Genomic DNA, 16354 nt, shown 5'->3' with positions numbered 1-16354 from the left:
TAGCGAATACCTTGCTCGAGGCATCGGTTTGCCTTAATTGTTAAATTTGGAGTTAATGGCCAATCCCGGACTTGCCGGAGCATTTTTTTAATGATATTCTATACAAAAGAAAATATTACGACTTCAGTAAATTAAGGCAAGAAATAAAGAGCCTTCTTTAGTCTCTGAGCAATGCTAAAGGCGCTCATGTTCCATTCTCTCGTAAAGGCCAAATGAGAAGATATCAGCTCAAAATATCTTTAGTGATCACAATATGTCATTATGGCAAAAGTCCCTTTCACCTGCCCTCGATAAGTAAAATCATACGGTTCTACGGTACTAGTACGAGGTTCTAACGGTTATTTTCGTCCTTGAAAAAATAACTAGAACTATTCTTAATTTCCATTGAAGGCTCTAGGTATCGGGAATCAAAAGCAGTAGCTGTCACGTGATAGAGGTTGAATTGAAATTGTGTAGGGGCTAATATGGCTGTAAGTTCTATCCGGGCCTTGCCTAAAACGTCGAATGGTTTCTATTGGGTAATTGTTAAGTACGAAGAAGGTACTCTAATTTCGTTTAAACGCATACAAAGTTTGCTGATCTGACATGCGGCGTTTTTAAAAGATGCAACATCATCTATATATCATTTATTGTTTTCTATTATGGCCAAAACTTTTATCGCTGAATGTATTTGAAAAATATTACGCCAACAGCAATAGTCTGTGGTTAATTGTGTTTAGCTTACTAAACGCTGCCTAGGAAAACAAAAAGCCATCACCAAAACAATCAGTGTGAAATTGAAACATGATTAAATCATCAACCCGCCATTAGCATAGGGTTCGTTGTTCTGGCGCACATCTCATCCAATATCTAAAACTCAGTCGTAAAAGCAATATTATTAGGCACAAGGACGCTTTCCCAAAATACGTAATAACTTAAAACGATAAGAAACCTGGGAATATAGTCTGTAATTCGTTTAATTTAATAAAAAGATGGGAGGGAACTAAGACTAGTACAAACAAAACCAAAAATGAAAACGAAATCTATGTGCGGTCTCATTCCGGTTATTGGAAACGCAAGGCGAGGTTTATTTGTGATCCAAATTTAAAAAAGCTGATGGATTTGATGTTTTGAACAGTGTAAAGGGGACTTCCTGTGAGGGTGAAGAATTCCAAAACATTGAAATGAAAAAATAAGGAAAATTAGAAATGGCAAAATACTACCATTACCCAATATATACGTAAAGGATCTGATTATTGAACGAAGAAAGCAATTCTTTATTTATTAAAAATAAAATACCCATACCTAAATAATTTATATTTCAAAAAACTAAAACCTCGAGTATTGGCCATTAGGAAAGCACATATCTTCAAGGTACTTGCTTCCTGTGGGCACAAAACAAAAATAATATTTGCAGAGGGACTAGCTTAATTGTTAAAGTAGTCTAAACTTCATGAGCCTTGTCCGTCAGACACTTTGGTGACTCAGGAGAGATATACAAAGAGGCTTGCCAACACTAGGAAATAGCTGACCATTAAAAACCTTCAAAATATTGATTCTGGACGCAGCTGCGAAGGAATTTGCTAGTGATGAAACGAAAATGAAGAAAAGAAGCAATTAGGCAAGAGGGGCTTTGATTAATGAACTTCATCAATTAAAAACAAGGCCTACGTTTTTAAAACACAAATCAAAAGAAAATCGCAATCTTACAATTCCCACGCCATTTATTTCAGAGGACATTCTTGTGGTTTGACGTTTTCGCTTGCATTCTCAACTATTAAACTCTTAGCAAAGAGCACAGTTGAAGACGAAGAGTTGGTTTGACTTGTTAGGAAAATGATTGCTTCCCCTTTTAACGTTATTTCTATGTAAATGTATCTTCCCCAGGGCTTCGGATTTCACTTTATCACTTGTAGACGAAAATATCGTGAAATATAATGTATGCATGACATTTAAAATCATCTTTGTTTAGTGGTGAGCTTAGAGATAAGAAAACGAAATAAACCACAAAGAAAACCACCGACATTTGTCAAACACTGAGAATTATGTAATTAAAAAATACATAGAGCAAGTTCGATTTTGAGAATATAACGTTTTAGAAAAGAAAAAGAAATGAAAAGTTGTCAGAGTCATAATGGTACATATTGTCATTGATAGAGATTCCTGTCGATAATGGTCCACAACTCAATAATTTCATGGCGACTCCTAGTGTGGGAACACAGCATTCCTTCATTCATATTGACATGGAAAAACAAAAAGCAAAAACTTTATCATACATAAGTGAGATGGACGCCCTTTTAAATAATTCTTCAACTAAAACATGACAGAAGAGGATTAAAATCTTAAGAGAGTGGGTAAAACGACAACCAGTTTGAGTTTCAAGAGAATCAGCCCATCTCATCATCCGCTTTCATCAGTTTCTATGCCATATGAATATTTAAATCAAAACCAACGTTTTAGCAAAAAGAAATATTACAAAAGGAAATAACATTTTGGATTAATAAAAAATCCACAAAAGTAGAAACAACAGAAATGAACAGGACATATAATAATAGGAAAACATTGATTTATACATTTATTTCAGTAAGCAATTACAGTATCTTCAATAGAACTATTAAACGCATACAGCCTGAAAGAATGGAAATGAAAGACAGAAAAAGAACAAAACCTTTAAACACAATTATCAAACACATACTGGATTTTCACATTTTGGGGCTACCTTACATTCAACTGGTGTTTTTTATTTTGCAAAATTTGGTTTGGAATAATTCTGAGTAACAGCTGCTGAGTTTCACAACTAGGTTCCTTAATTTTTCATCATTTTTAAAAGGTGATGCCATACCTTTAAAGATTTTAATTCCCTGATTAGAAATACTATAATTATTGCACTTACTCAACTAGAAGAAATAGATAAATAAAAACTCATTCTAACCAGGAAATATTTTTTTCTCTTTATAAATATGTTACATCATAAAATATGTATACAGCGTAAATACAACAGACACAGTCTGTAATATGCATCTCTTTTTATATATATATATATTTTTTTAACAATAGTAATAAAACCCCAGGAGTAAGAGACAGTCTTTATTATCTTTTCCTTTTTGTAAAGTTTTGTGACCAACCACAAGACCTCAATATTATCACTTGATGGGAAACTTTGAAAGCTACTTTTCTAACATGTGAACTTCAGTGATAATAAAAGTTTGTGAGAGAAGTCGGCTTAATGGAAGGCTTTGAGTTAATCAGTTTATTATCTTAATAGAGTTAAAAATGATTATTGGCATCTTTGATGAAAATATCAAATAAGAGCAATTTATAAACAAAAATACCAAGAAACCTTCTATATACTTTAAGTTGTCTATAGTGATAGCTTCTAAATGAAAACCTCTCAAGCATTTAAATCAAATAACAGACAGTGAATGAATAGGAATACCCTCCAGCAATTAGTGTGTGAGACAAAGCTACCTGCCAGCCAAGCAGAAATATGAAGGGTAAACATTTTCACAGACAGCACAAAGTTCATTTGATCAGTCCATGCTGTCAATTATCCCAAGGATCAGCCAATCAGAGAGATAGCCAGGGTCTTTATAATTATTAAAATTTTGTTGACAATATATACCCTAGTTGTAAGGCATATATCCCTTGCTTTCCAAAGTATGACCATCATAAAAATATTCTAAAATGCATAGAATTTCATTTGTCTCCTTTCTATTTACAATAATCGCTTTCAGCTAGAAGGGTTAGCAATGCCAATTATGCAGCAACTATAACTATTCAACTTATCTTTTGATTAATACCAATATTGAAATGTTGTAGGAAATTGTCAGGAGCAAACTATTTCAAGTTTCTCATTAATCATTTGATTTTGGTAGCTCACATTTGAATGGACTCTCCAAGACCTTTCAAATGGTTAGTCCAATCCAAAGAAATAGATGCATTCTTGATGTAAACTAAACCTGATTTGCCCAAAGTAAATTGCCTATCACAGTGAGAAACATTAACTCACATTGAGAACAAATATATTACAGGACAAGATCCTTTCTTAAGCACACCTTAAATAATCAAGTTCGCACTAACCTATGGGTGGCTTCATTCTATGAAAGGATTTACCTTTTATTTGCCCACAAAACACTCACAAATTTTCAATTACTTTCCTGCTGCTTCTTAGGAAGATAATCAATTTTGTTCTTCCTTCATCTAATAATAAATACACACAAATTTAGTGTTTGGTCAGGAAACTTGCTTTCTCTAATGAACCCTTATTTTGTTAGTGAGTCCTAAAACAACTAAAAAAAAAAACTGGTCAGCTGAAATTCTTTCAATTTGCACTTGACTAGTGATTAATTTAAGCATATTGTAAACACAAGTATAGCATTAAGTCCTCTTTCTTTTATGATATTTTACTTCAGCTTGGTATTATACACTGCCAAACCTTGGCTTAAAAACAATATATTTCAAATGAGTGGGGTTTTTTGGACTCAATACTAAATCTTCTGTCCTTTGAATCAGTTTGTGTGACTTCCTTTTCAGTCTTATTGTATTTTCCTCTTTTCTCACAAACACCTGCATTAGCAAATGAAGCCTTCGTGAGACTTTGATGTGCCTTGCATTATTGGGTAATGCAGAAACACAAAGGGGGACTCATCACTTGAAAGGCAAATATCAAACTGAAAATTAAAGATTTTCTCACAAAACCAAGATTGCCCTCCTAGCATAGGAAATAGAAGGAGGGGTCTGGTTTATAAAATATTCAATTAAACTAAGAAATCAAAATAATTTTTAATCTCTTTTCCCATCTGGATGATAATATCAGAGGCTTGTTTCATCAATTTTTAAAGGTTTTATTACCTTAAATTTGTGTTCCTTCATTCGTTCAATCTTCAGAGTTTGAATCGACCTGCGATGACTCTCTTAGTCCAATCCATTCATTCTAGAGTTCTTGTTCTCCACATGCATAAATTTTCCATTTTCTCTTCCTCCAATTTCCATTCATCTTCTTCAAACAAAAAATTTTAAAAAGAACAAAGTTTAAACTAAAAAAATTCTACATAGCCTGTGATTTTCTAATTCCTCCTACCTTCTAAAGTATTTCTAAAAGGTGTTTTTATATGTCAAATTTGAAATAAAAAAATAAAATTTGCATATTGTACCCCCTCAGTGTTTTAAGAAACCCTGAAAACCACAATATTTATTCAATGGAAAGTGAAAACCAAAACTGAAAGTGATTTCATTTCATTTCAGTTTTACCAAGATGAAACTACGTTGTTTCTAAGCGTTCGATGAATGTGGATTTTCCCTACGAATACCTGCTATTAATCACAGTAAACAGAGAGAATGTGAGATGTAAACAGAAGAAAGAAAAATATGAAACATAAAGGAAACACATAAACGTAAAAGAACAAAATAACACAAACTGGTTAGAAATTAAAGGAAATTTAATAAAAGCAAAGCAAGAATAGATTAAAGTTACAGTGGTCACCAAGGAATTCTAGGGCCTTTGCGAAATATGCCACAAAATTCCGCCACAAAATACGAGAAAATGTAAACAAGCAAAGCAGAAACGTATATCTGTCATCACTTCACGAAAACATAAAAGCCATCTCGTAACGAAAGCTTATATCTGCATTTTGACACCCATAAGGGGGTGAATTTTTCTTGCCATTTGGTAGTATAATCTCTGATATAGTATTAACACTAATAATAATTTCTCAACTCCAATAATATTTCTCTGAACGTAAATATTCTATGAATTTTCTATAATCCTCTTCGGACTTTCTCTATTTAACTAAAGCCATTATATACCGCTTTGATGGCGAACAAATTCGAAACGAAATAACCCTCGAAACCGAAGGGTGAAATAGACAAAATCTAAATGTAATATACAACTCGGTATGTAAGTTAAGATCAAAGATCAAACAATTCGAACTCATTTTTATACGTACTCCCAACTGAACTACATTGCCTAACGCTAAACTAACCAACAAAAAAAATGTCAAATAATAAACGAAAACCTTGAACGAGATAAACCAAAAAAGTTTAGCAGCCATAAAGTTTATTTTTAAAGCCGGCTCAAGGGTTTGGCCTCGGCTGAAGGGGGGGCAGTCGAACTGTGTTCGTTCAAATCTGCCATCCATTTATTCAACTCTCCGTAAGGAAAGCTTCGGTTGTTCCTCAAATTTGGAGAGATTTGTTGTTTTTAGGTGTTTTGAAGGAAACCTGGAGTATTTTCCCGTGCTGTGGGGTCCCATTTAGGCAGCAGATAGCATGGCACGCTTCCTCGTAGTTGGACATGTTCACGAAGCCGTAGCCTTTGTCCAGTTTGAGTTCGATATTTGTGATCGCACCGTAAGGGCTGAACAATTTGTACAGGAATAATGGGGTAGCTTCTTGAGGAAGCCCGTACACAAAAATACACCAGCCTTGAGGAGTAAGGCCGGATAGATTTGTGTAGCTGTTACTTGAAGAATTATTCGGTGAGTGACAATTGGCTTGGCAAGCAGGGGAGAAGCTACTCGCTGTCATAGGGGAATACCTCATGTTCAACATCTGATGATGAACCGGCCCTCCACTGAAGTTTCGCTGGGGAGTTAGCGCTCTTCCTAGAGGGCTGGTTAGCGCCGGACTAAGCGGCATAGCTGGCTGTCTTGAATTCGGTGGATTTGCGAACTTTACTGTGAGTTTAACATTAGTGCCGGGTAATGTTTTATTATTCAGGTCATCAATGGCCGTTTGAGCTTCACAGCGCTTGTCAAAACGTACAAATCCTGTGCCCCTACCTTCGCCGCTCACATCTTTCAGAACTTTAGAAGTTATGATTTTTCCGAACGGCTTAAACAATGCTTCGACCTCTTCTTCTTTCATGTCTTTCGGTAGACCGCTGATATATAAATTCGCGTTTTTAATTTCGGTAGAAGAAGGTCGCGCGAAGCTCACTTTCAGGGTTTTATTTTGAAGTCGAGCTCCATTCATCTCCCTTACAGCTTTGTTCGCATCGTCAGGATTATCGTAGTTTACGAACGCGTAGCCAAGGCTCTGTCCTGTTGCTCGATCGCGGATGAGTTTACAACTGGTGACATTTCCCACAGTCCCAAATATTTTTTTGATATCCTCTTGGCTCATACTCGGAGGCACGTAGTTGATTATAAGATTTGTTCTTTCATCTGAAGTTCCATTTTCCATCGGTTCGTGATTGTTGATATCTTCAGCCATAGCCTTAGAATTGTCGTCCATCATGTCCAACATCACAGAAAGTGTCTCAGTTTCACTGAGCTGAGAAAATCGAACGAATAAATTAGAGACGGGGTCACCAAAAATGAACTGAAATAAGCCGTGAGCGTAACTGAACGTCAAAAATTCGAATGAGAAATGAACTGTCACATATGGCGCGCTAAAAACTTATTTATCTTGCACGTGGCTCAGGCCTTCGATACCGCAATACAATCAACCACCCTATAGGGAATTTTGACAAACGTTTGACGTTCTCCACCCCCCTCGGAGCTAAAATGTTTATTAGGGGAGTCTACATGGTATAAACATAGATATTGATATATTTCATTCATTGTTGTTATTTCCTGTTGCCAATCCCCTTTACCCGAGAGCGAATAAAGGAAAAGGTTTCATACGGCGTTTGTGAAATCATGTTTAGTCGCTTCTCGATTTTTTTGGAGCATTATGTTGTTTTGGGTTACTTTTCTAATTTGGCGACCTTATCCCCTGCGGCTACCGGCGGGGAAGCGTTTGCGCTTACTTGACAACCGGAAGCTCACGCTCACAGCGCGATAAATGCCGCAACAAACACTACATTATGTAGACTCACCGCAAAGAAGACGGAAATGTTCTACTGACTGATGAAAAAAGTCCGCAATTTTAGGCTACAATAAAACTTTAAGGAAAATATCATAAAATAGTCCAGAAATCATTTTTAGACGCGGTTTGATATGTAAACAGACCATCGGATGCAGAACAGAACCTAGCGCGGATACATTACGTACAATACTCTTGTACCATGCATTCAAATGCAAATTTCACAGTCGATTGTTCAAATATAATACCCAAAGTGCTTTCAAAATAAACTCGAAAGGGCTACCTATAAGCATTTTTAAACAACAGCGTTTGCGTGTCTCGAGGGCAATAGAGGGATTGGGTTTTCAATTCTTGAAGTTATCAGTTTTTTAGGTGAAATACGCCACGCACGGAGACTTCTCCTAGCGGATGATCGCTGTCTTTCTATTTCCGTTTGGTGATATTTGGATAAGAGTGCTCGGGCGAATGTTCAGCCATTGGTCAAAGCAGTCGAATATTTTGATTTTTAGCCTTAGGAGATTCCGACACAACCTGTCAAGAACTTAGAACAATTTTGTCACAAGTGCAGGGGTTCGTCACTACATAGATACGTAGACAACACGGCTAGCAGTCTTCACGCTCACGGTGTCACAACGCCTAACTTCGATAAGAAAACACTGTGCCATTGGCTAGAGCATTATATATTGTAGTATAAATGTCCCCCTTCCAGACGCAAAAAAACTACTGCTGAGAGTCACTCTCTGTTTTTTATGCATTTAAGAAAGTAGGCTTCTCATATTTAATGAGTGTCGGGGTCTTTAGGCCTTGTTCTAGAGCGCTTTTCTAATTCATTTCAAGGGTCTTTAACGCCGTGCCCTCGGTCGCATTTTATATTGGGCACACCTAGGGTTTTTTTTTGCCAAGACCGACAAAATTATGTGGTGTTCAGTGATAACCGCGCCAAGAGACGGAATTATATACTTTTTCTACCTTGAAAATATGTTGGAAAACGGATATTTGTCTCGCGCCCTATGCGCGGTCATGTTTCATGTTGAAATTACGCTAAGTATCTCATGAATATTTCAGCGAGATTTCCATCGCGAACTTAAGCGCCTTTGCATTAAGCATCCAATCTATGTCGCAACCTACCATTGCATTCAAAAAAATAAATTTCGTTTGGTTCTAATTAAATGTGAGCGAGGGATAGTTCAGCAGATGGTGTTTGGCAAGCACTTTGCACGAAATATCCGTGGATGCGAAAGCATTGCGACCGCGATTTTATTACTATTCCACCAATAAAACTGTCAACTCGTAAGAGAATTTGCACAGGAACTTCTGAGATATAACTCGCAAATGCACCTGCTACAAACTGCCTATACATATCATTATCATTTCTTGGTGGATTTGTGTGAAAAATGGCACTTGTTTACTGGAATTTTTTATTATTTATCTTGAACTCGAACTTGCAAACAATGGATATCCGACTCCAAAATTAAGTTCTTTGTCTGGTGAGGAGCTTTGCCGACTCGAAAAGGCACCTGTTTTAGGGCGTTCGATTTTGAATTAAAAAAAAAATGACTAAATTCTTTTAAATTCTAAATTCTTAAGACGCAGACAAAAACAAAAATCGTCCATTTATGGCTATATGATAAAATTAAACAAAATGCTTCCCAAAAAATAACGAAGCTTGCATTGATGCTACAACACAAACAGCCAAAGGATAATTGATTTCACTGTGCGCATATTGATATTTTTGAATTTGGATTTGATTTTTATCAAAAAACAAATACTTCATTTTCTGTGAGTTTGAAAATATTTAGAGTTGAGTCTAATTTACACATCAAATATTTTCTTCTTTTTGAATAAGAGTGAGCTAACTTGAGCACGGACCAATTATGTCGATCACGCCTCTCCGATAATTGCTAAAGCCTGGCAATGAGTGTTAGGTCTTGTTCAAGACATATCAAGATCCTTAATCCTAGGAGGGGGAAAATAATAACTAGGAGGCGAATAAAAAATTTTTTATCTAAATGTGGCTTGATTCACAGAACAGTTATAAATAATTTCATTGCCACCGCGATCTTTATTAGTTAAACAAATTTTGTTCATAGCAAAATGAAAAAGCTCATTTTGTTGGTTAGTGGTGTTTATTAGAACGGCCTGAGCCTACGACTAGATTTCCACCCGAAATATCGCTCTGAATAGAATTAGCGTATTGAAAAAGCGCAGGAAGGGGATTGCGAAGGGGTCTCTAAACATCACCACAGCAGCCAGGATTTTGAGCAGTTGAGTACCAATTCTGGCTCGTCCTGTCTCGAAGTGGTATTCAATTTTTCTTCATTAGAGCAAACCTTCCACCTTCAATAGTCGAGTGTCGTGTGGGTATGAAGGAGGGAGGGAATGGGGGGTACGGCCAGACCCCCTTAATATCCCTCAGCTGTAAGGGCAACATGGGGTCCCCAGTGATATCTTAGAAAGTTGTATTTTCTATTAACCACCAGGAACGCCAATTTCACAAGAACAATAGCGAAAAAAACTGTCCAATTTTATGTTTGAGTTATGAAACGATGGAGTATATTATATTGGCCTAAAAGGACGACTGAGTAGAGCAAGTCACAAATAACATTTCATAAAACGCTTACAGCAGCTGTGTCGCAAAGAAACCATCTGAGTTTGATAATTGCCTCAAAAAGGCAACCAGTGCTTGAAGTCGTTTTCTCTCTAACCTTAAAGCAGGATCGTGAATCCCTTGATATCCGCGAGTTCAGCGGTGCAATTCCCTTGTAGTGCAAAAAAATATGAAAATAGGTGAATTGTTATCGAGATATTATCCACTTTGTTAGTGTGGAGCTTTCTAAAATGCAGAATCGAATTGTGTTCATAATAACAACCTGCTATTGATCATTTGTGTAATTCCTGTAATTCTCTGCCTAATTCATTGGGTTTTATATTTTTGTATACACTAAAATTTAAAAACATCGTTAAGAACATTTTCAGCCTTTAAATGCTTGAAAAAATTAAAAAACGGCTCAGCCTCAACTGAAAATTAGACGTTCTTTAAAAATAAGTTGCACAGCTGCCAAAGACATTACGGCACATCAATAATCCTGGGCTATCATGCACGAGGTGCGAGCTGGCCTTTAACCAGCTTACCGACAATCATCACTCACAAAAGATAGACAATTTATTCGAAATATAGACGATGATCATAGACCAGATTAACCAGTTAATGATCTATTCTTTTTATACACCACAAACCCGACTCGCCATGCCTTTGAGTTAAATCTTTGTAGTTCGCGATTTTCTACTCGATATTTATTATTCAATTGCATTTAGCAGCAAAAGTAGGCAAAGTCACTCTGTTCCTTTATTATATGGCTGCAGGGAATATAGGTTTCGGTTATGGTTAAGCCTTTGCCGAGAGTCATACATGAAACACGTGAATCTTCCACAGGCGAAATGGACCTTGCAACTACAATAATAGCCAGGGGGTATTGCCTTGTCGAGTTGTGAGGGTGTTTTTTCTGTGAGTGGGGCCAAAAGTCAATAGGAGGTGTTCATTTAGGAACCAATTATCTGATTCAAAGATTCATAAAGATAGCATAAAGTTATATGTATAATCACTTTGTTGTTTCCGCCCGATTCGATCGTTATTTGTTTCCCCTTTCCCGGGAGCACTTTGTTCTGTTAGTAGGCTAACGCCCCCAGCTGCAAAGCAAACTAAGATAAAAGAGTTGCCCTTTTCATCACAGGAAAACTCGCAGCGCGCTAGGTAGAAGGGGGTTTATAATGTCAACATAATGCTTTTGGCGACCACAAAACACTCCAAAGAAAAATTTTAAAATTGGAACTTTATTTCACGTCAGTAGTAATCTCAAAATAACAATAAATAACCTGTTTATATTGTTTGCAGATCCAAATGGGGGGGGGAGGTGCGCAGTCATAGGTATCATATGGAATAAGCAAGGGGGGTATGGCTTTTATGTACCTCTCATACATCTCAGGAAATTGTTTTAATCGTTCATCTGAAGAGGATGGACCATCTGAAGATAGATGTCAGAGCATCCTTTTATTTGATTATCCCCTGGCCTTGCATCGCTATTGTTTTAAATAGGCTTCCAAGTCCCTATCCCGAAGATATTTTTTATTTTCAAATTTCTGCACATTCGTATTTGTTGGACTTTTGGGCTCTGAATCCCTACGCTACCTACGAGCTAAAAACACAAAGCTACCCTGGGTTTCAGAGGCTGAATATCCGCTTTTCCCAGCATGCTAGGGTTCAAATGGGCTGTCGTCGTAATTCTCGCTTCGCTCGAAAAACTCATAAAATCTCGCTTCGCTCGAAAAACTCTCGGAGCCCCTGGTCTCCAGGGTAACACAAAGCAAGAGCAACGGCAAGAATTCCAACACCGTCCAGCTATATTTGGTTTTCCTGTGGTAAACCAAGGACGACTGTGTAACCGCGCGATCGCGGTTGCTGCACGTGCTTTGGACAAGATGTCTTCTCTCGCGAAACAACTAAAACAGCTACAAATTCCGGCTCAGTTAGCCAGTCCTGCCACACAGACACAGAAACAAAAAGATTCGTTACTCTTTACAGGGCGCGAGGCAGCAGATATTGATAATGAGACCGTCTTTTCTATCGCGAGAAACGGCCTTGACGAGCTTGAACTAATTGAAGCTGGATTCAAGAATTACGAAGAGACGCTCTTCAATGAAGTATTCAAGAAAACGGAACGCTCTATCCAGTCGAAAGAGTTTAACGAGCGGCTGAACCTTCAAATAGCTAAATTCCTTAAGTTATTATCACCGTATTTTCTCCTAAAACCGGCTCAGAAATGTTTAGAATGGCTTATTCGAAGATATCGCGTTCACATCGTGAACGTGGACGAACTTGTGGCGTGTGCGTTGCCTTACCACGAGACTAATCTATTTGTACGGGTTGTGCAGCTTCTTAAAATACGCGATTCCTCTTCAAAATGGCACTGGCTATTGCCTTTGCAGAAATCAGGGAGCCCGTTGGCCAGAACTACGCTTCTTAACCGTTGCATTTCGGATTTATCTTTCTTGGCACAGATTTGTGAGATGGTAACTTCTGGGGTTGAGTCTGGCTGTCCCATCTCTTGTCTCAGAGTGCTTTTTTCCTTCTATGCCTCCACTTTGGTTGGTGTTTTGGAGATTGTAGATAAGGTATCAGAGGGAATAATCACCAGGTTACTGCCCAATATTATTGAAGGGCTGAAGTCTAGAATATCGGAATACAGAGCAGCTTCTTATATGATTGTTGCTCAGTTGTGTTTAAAGTGTACACTTGATAGAAAGCTGTTGAAGTCTCTCATGGAACATTTATGCAAGGTATGATCATGGTTGGCTTAGTTTTACTACAACTGTATATCTTTTTATGGTGTTTGCTTGTGTTTACAATAGGGGACTACGGTAGCCTTAACATAGGTTGCAAACATGTACAAAACATACCAAGGAAAAAAATTTTTTAAGCCCAGTGCAAACATTGCTGGCAAAAGACCAATCCAGCAACAACCTGTTATGAGATGATGGCTAATTTTGGATTGTATTGTATTGGAAAAATGTTTGCCTAACACTTTGTCAGCATTTCCTTTGTGTAGTACAGTTTGGTTCTGTCTGTTCTCACATAAACACAGCAAAGCAATTTTGGGATCATTTGTATTGTATCCAAAGTGAAAAAAATGGATCAAAATAATGCTGTCATTTCCAAAAAGGGAACATAACTGGCTTCATGAATAAAAGAAATGTCTCAAATCTTTTGGTTGAGAAACAGGCCTAACAGGTTGAGATGCAGGCCAAAATGTACCAAATACAGCCCAATTCAATGTGCCTATCATCCCATCACCCATTGAACATCAGTTACAAGCGGACTAATGAACAGACATGTTGGTTTTGTGCTAGGAATGTTTGCACTCTGCCCAACTTTGGCCTAGTACTCTATTTTGTCAGCAATACTGGTTGATGGTGGTGTCGTTTACATCTGCTTTACTGTTTGGTGATTGGACAGAAGCTGCAATGTACCATAAGCATACTGTGTGACATTCTGCTGTTCCACGTTCCATTGGAATGGTAGTTATACAAGTGTGCTAGAGAAATAAGAGGAAAATATTAGCAGCTATATAAATGTTATACATTAAGCTGTCAGTCAACTCCTCTACATTTGTTTTTAACTTTTCAACTGAAATTATATTATTTAATGGTCAAAACAATATAGAAAATAGCAGAAGTCAGGATGATAAGTCTAAAGTAGATAACTTACAGTAGTTGTATAACTGTTAACTTTTACTTATTATGCTATATTAAGCAATCCCAGCCCTGTATTGAATACTGTACATATGTATTTATAATTTTAGCATCTTGGTCCAGAACTTGTAAATGAAGGTCTTTTATGTCTGACAGCCATGTGTCAGACCCAGGACTTGATTGAATTGTCTAGAAGGTGTGTATGTTGGGTAGCAAATCAATTTAACATCAAGACTTTTGTATTTTATCTTTGGACCATTAAGCATAATTCTTTGTTTTTCCCTTTTTATTCTAGATCTTTCAAGTCCTTGACAAGAACTCCAAATCTCCCTCAGCATTTGCATGGTCTTACCAGCTCTCACAACATGACAGCACTCTTACAAATTGTGATCCCTCAACTTGTGAGTGGTGTTGTAGCTGAAAGTCTAGATGTAGATAATGCACAGAAATGTCCATTAATGGACATTCTTATCTGCCTCCTGAAAGATCTTCAGCTTGAAAGTCACATTGTAAAGACAGCATCAAGGTATAAAGATTTTGTTGGTCCTGTATTGAATACTTGGAATTTTAATTATTAGTTCTGTACTATTTAGATACTCATTTACAAGTTCACAATGATAATACCTTAACTTGGGTATCACTGTATTTTATAACAATCATTTTTGCATAAAAAGTGGTACAATATCAGTTGCAGCTTAGGGGAAGTGGTGTCAGGGAGTTGTAGTTGTCGAGTTGAGTCCAACAAAAGCTAAATTGAAAGTCCTAAAGCTAAATTAAAAGGCCAGCATTTCCCATTTTGACATTTCCTATGTCCTATAGTCAGTCAAGCTCAATTCGGCAGCAATGCTGGCAAGTGCTGGCGCAGTTTGCACAGGGCTTAATGCTGCAACCCCTCTATGGAAAATATCTAGAGAGAGCTCATGACTATATGTTTCAATAAGGGATGCAATGTGCAGCAAGAAAGAGTGAAGATCACTGCAATTGTCATATTTTTATGCAGCCTGGTTCTGTGACTTATTGAACAAATATTATTTGGTGTTATGTACTTCAAGGGCTCTTTGTTGTTGTTTTTCTAACAGAAAACTGCTTGAGCAATACTGCGAAGAAAGAAGTAAACACAATGACAAGTCTTCCATTAAAAGATTAAACAATAAATTAAAAGCTCTTCCCCAAATTCTTGAGAAACGGTATGTATTTACAAGTTTTTCTTTCTATATGCAAACCATGCTTTTAACAGGTTGTCTGATTTGGCTTCCTGTGCTGTTTGGTATGCGAGAGAGACTGGGGGATTATTAGCAGCTGCAAGTTTGATACATGTAACTGTCAGTCAACTCCCTTACATCAAGTAAAAAAAAACATTTTTTATGCATTGTACATATAGACTAGGGACTAAAAATATCTCAAACTGCAGAGGTACCTCTATTTAGCGGCCACCCTTTAAGCAAAAAACCTTCATTAGGTGACAACTATAAAAACACCATAAATATTTGGTTTTCACTTAAAGGTAGTATTTAGATACCTCCTTTGAGTTCCGCTACAGTAGTTGTTTTGTCATAAAAGTGGCTGATTTGACACACCTGTTTCAAATGGTTAACACAAAAAGGAAGTAACATATATAATAAAAAAATACAAAGTTTTAAACCATGATTAGTTGACTCACATTTATTTACTTACTAATTCCACAATCATGTGGTAAGGCTGGTTATAACACATGGATTCTCCAGTGCAATGTTACCTGAAATAGGTGTATAAGGAGTATTTCTTTTTTCTTGCTGAAATGAACTTCCATGTAATTTAGTTATCCATCAGAGCTAGAGAAGGCCATTGAGGAGTATCTAGAGGACCTCAAAGCAACAGGGGAAGGAAGTGAGGATGAGAAATACCCTAAATGGACCCTAGAGTTGATGTCTCTGGCCCTCTCTGGCTTACAATCACAGGTAAGTGCCAGTCTGGTGCATGTCAAGGTTGCAAGTTATCCATTCTTTGATGCTATTCTATTTATGATTATTTCAGTGTACAATTTAGTCAGTTGATATGTCCCTTTTCAGATCAATCCAGACTCCAGGACGACATTAACATTAAGCCTACACCATCCAAATACAGATATCAGGGCAAAAGCTGTTGATCATTTGTACCAGATGCTCAAAGAACACAAGGTAATGATGTGAAAAAGTTACACTTGCCTATTAGTATTATAAACAAGAGTTCCTTGTGCTTATGTATTGTGTGCAATCCACATAAACTTACACAAATTTTACATGGTTGAGTTGTCAATAAATTGATTATATTGCCCAGTGAATGATGATATCAGTGTTCCCCGTGT

At 37.0% G+C, this 16354-nt stretch overlaps 2 protein-coding genes across 4 annotated transcripts in view; one reads left to right on the top strand and one right to left on the bottom strand.

The window, feature by feature from the left end:
- Window positions 1-3080: 3080 nt before the first annotated feature.
- Window positions 3081-9654, bottom strand: LOC5506254 (ELAV-like protein 1-B). Its single transcript, XM_048724864.1, has one exon. The coding sequence runs from the start codon at window positions 7222-7224 to the stop codon at window positions 6154-6156; it is 1071 nt and encodes a 356-aa protein (XP_048580821.1). The 5' UTR covers window positions 7225-9654; the 3' UTR covers window positions 3081-6153.
- A 2132-nt stretch (window positions 9655-11786) lies between these two features.
- Window positions 11787-16354, top strand: part of LOC5506255 (HEAT repeat-containing protein 1) — a 31402-nt gene continuing 26834 nt past the window's right edge. Inside the window, exons 1-6 of one of the 3 annotated variants that reach the window (XM_032374618.2) lie at window positions 11787-13119; window positions 14142-14227; window positions 14327-14557; window positions 15111-15218; window positions 15830-15968; window positions 16080-16187. In XM_032374618.2, the coding sequence (XP_032230509.2) occupies window positions 12034-13119; window positions 14142-14227; window positions 14327-14557; window positions 15111-15218; window positions 15830-15968; window positions 16080-16187 (1758 nt within the window). In that variant the 5' untranslated portion in view covers window positions 11787-12033. The remainder of the gene's footprint in view (window positions 13120-14141; window positions 14228-14326; window positions 14558-15110; window positions 15219-15829; window positions 15969-16079; window positions 16188-16354) is intronic. The other 2 variants (XM_048724835.1, XM_001626943.3) reach the window with 2 other exon arrangements.

Source organism: Nematostella vectensis, chromosome 1, assembly GCF_932526225.1.
Source record: "Nematostella vectensis chromosome 1, jaNemVect1.1, whole genome shotgun sequence".
Taxonomy (NCBI): Eukaryota; Metazoa; Cnidaria; class Anthozoa; order Actiniaria; family Edwardsiidae; genus Nematostella; species Nematostella vectensis.
The sequence above is the reverse complement of the archived record's forward strand: the minus strand, read 5'-3'. Positions and strand labels throughout refer to the sequence as shown.

Coding starts and splice junctions, on each gene's coding strand:
- LOC5506254 (XM_048724864.1), bottom strand. CDS start 7,224: ATGTTGGACATGATGGACGACAATTCTAAGGCTATGGCTGAAGATATC.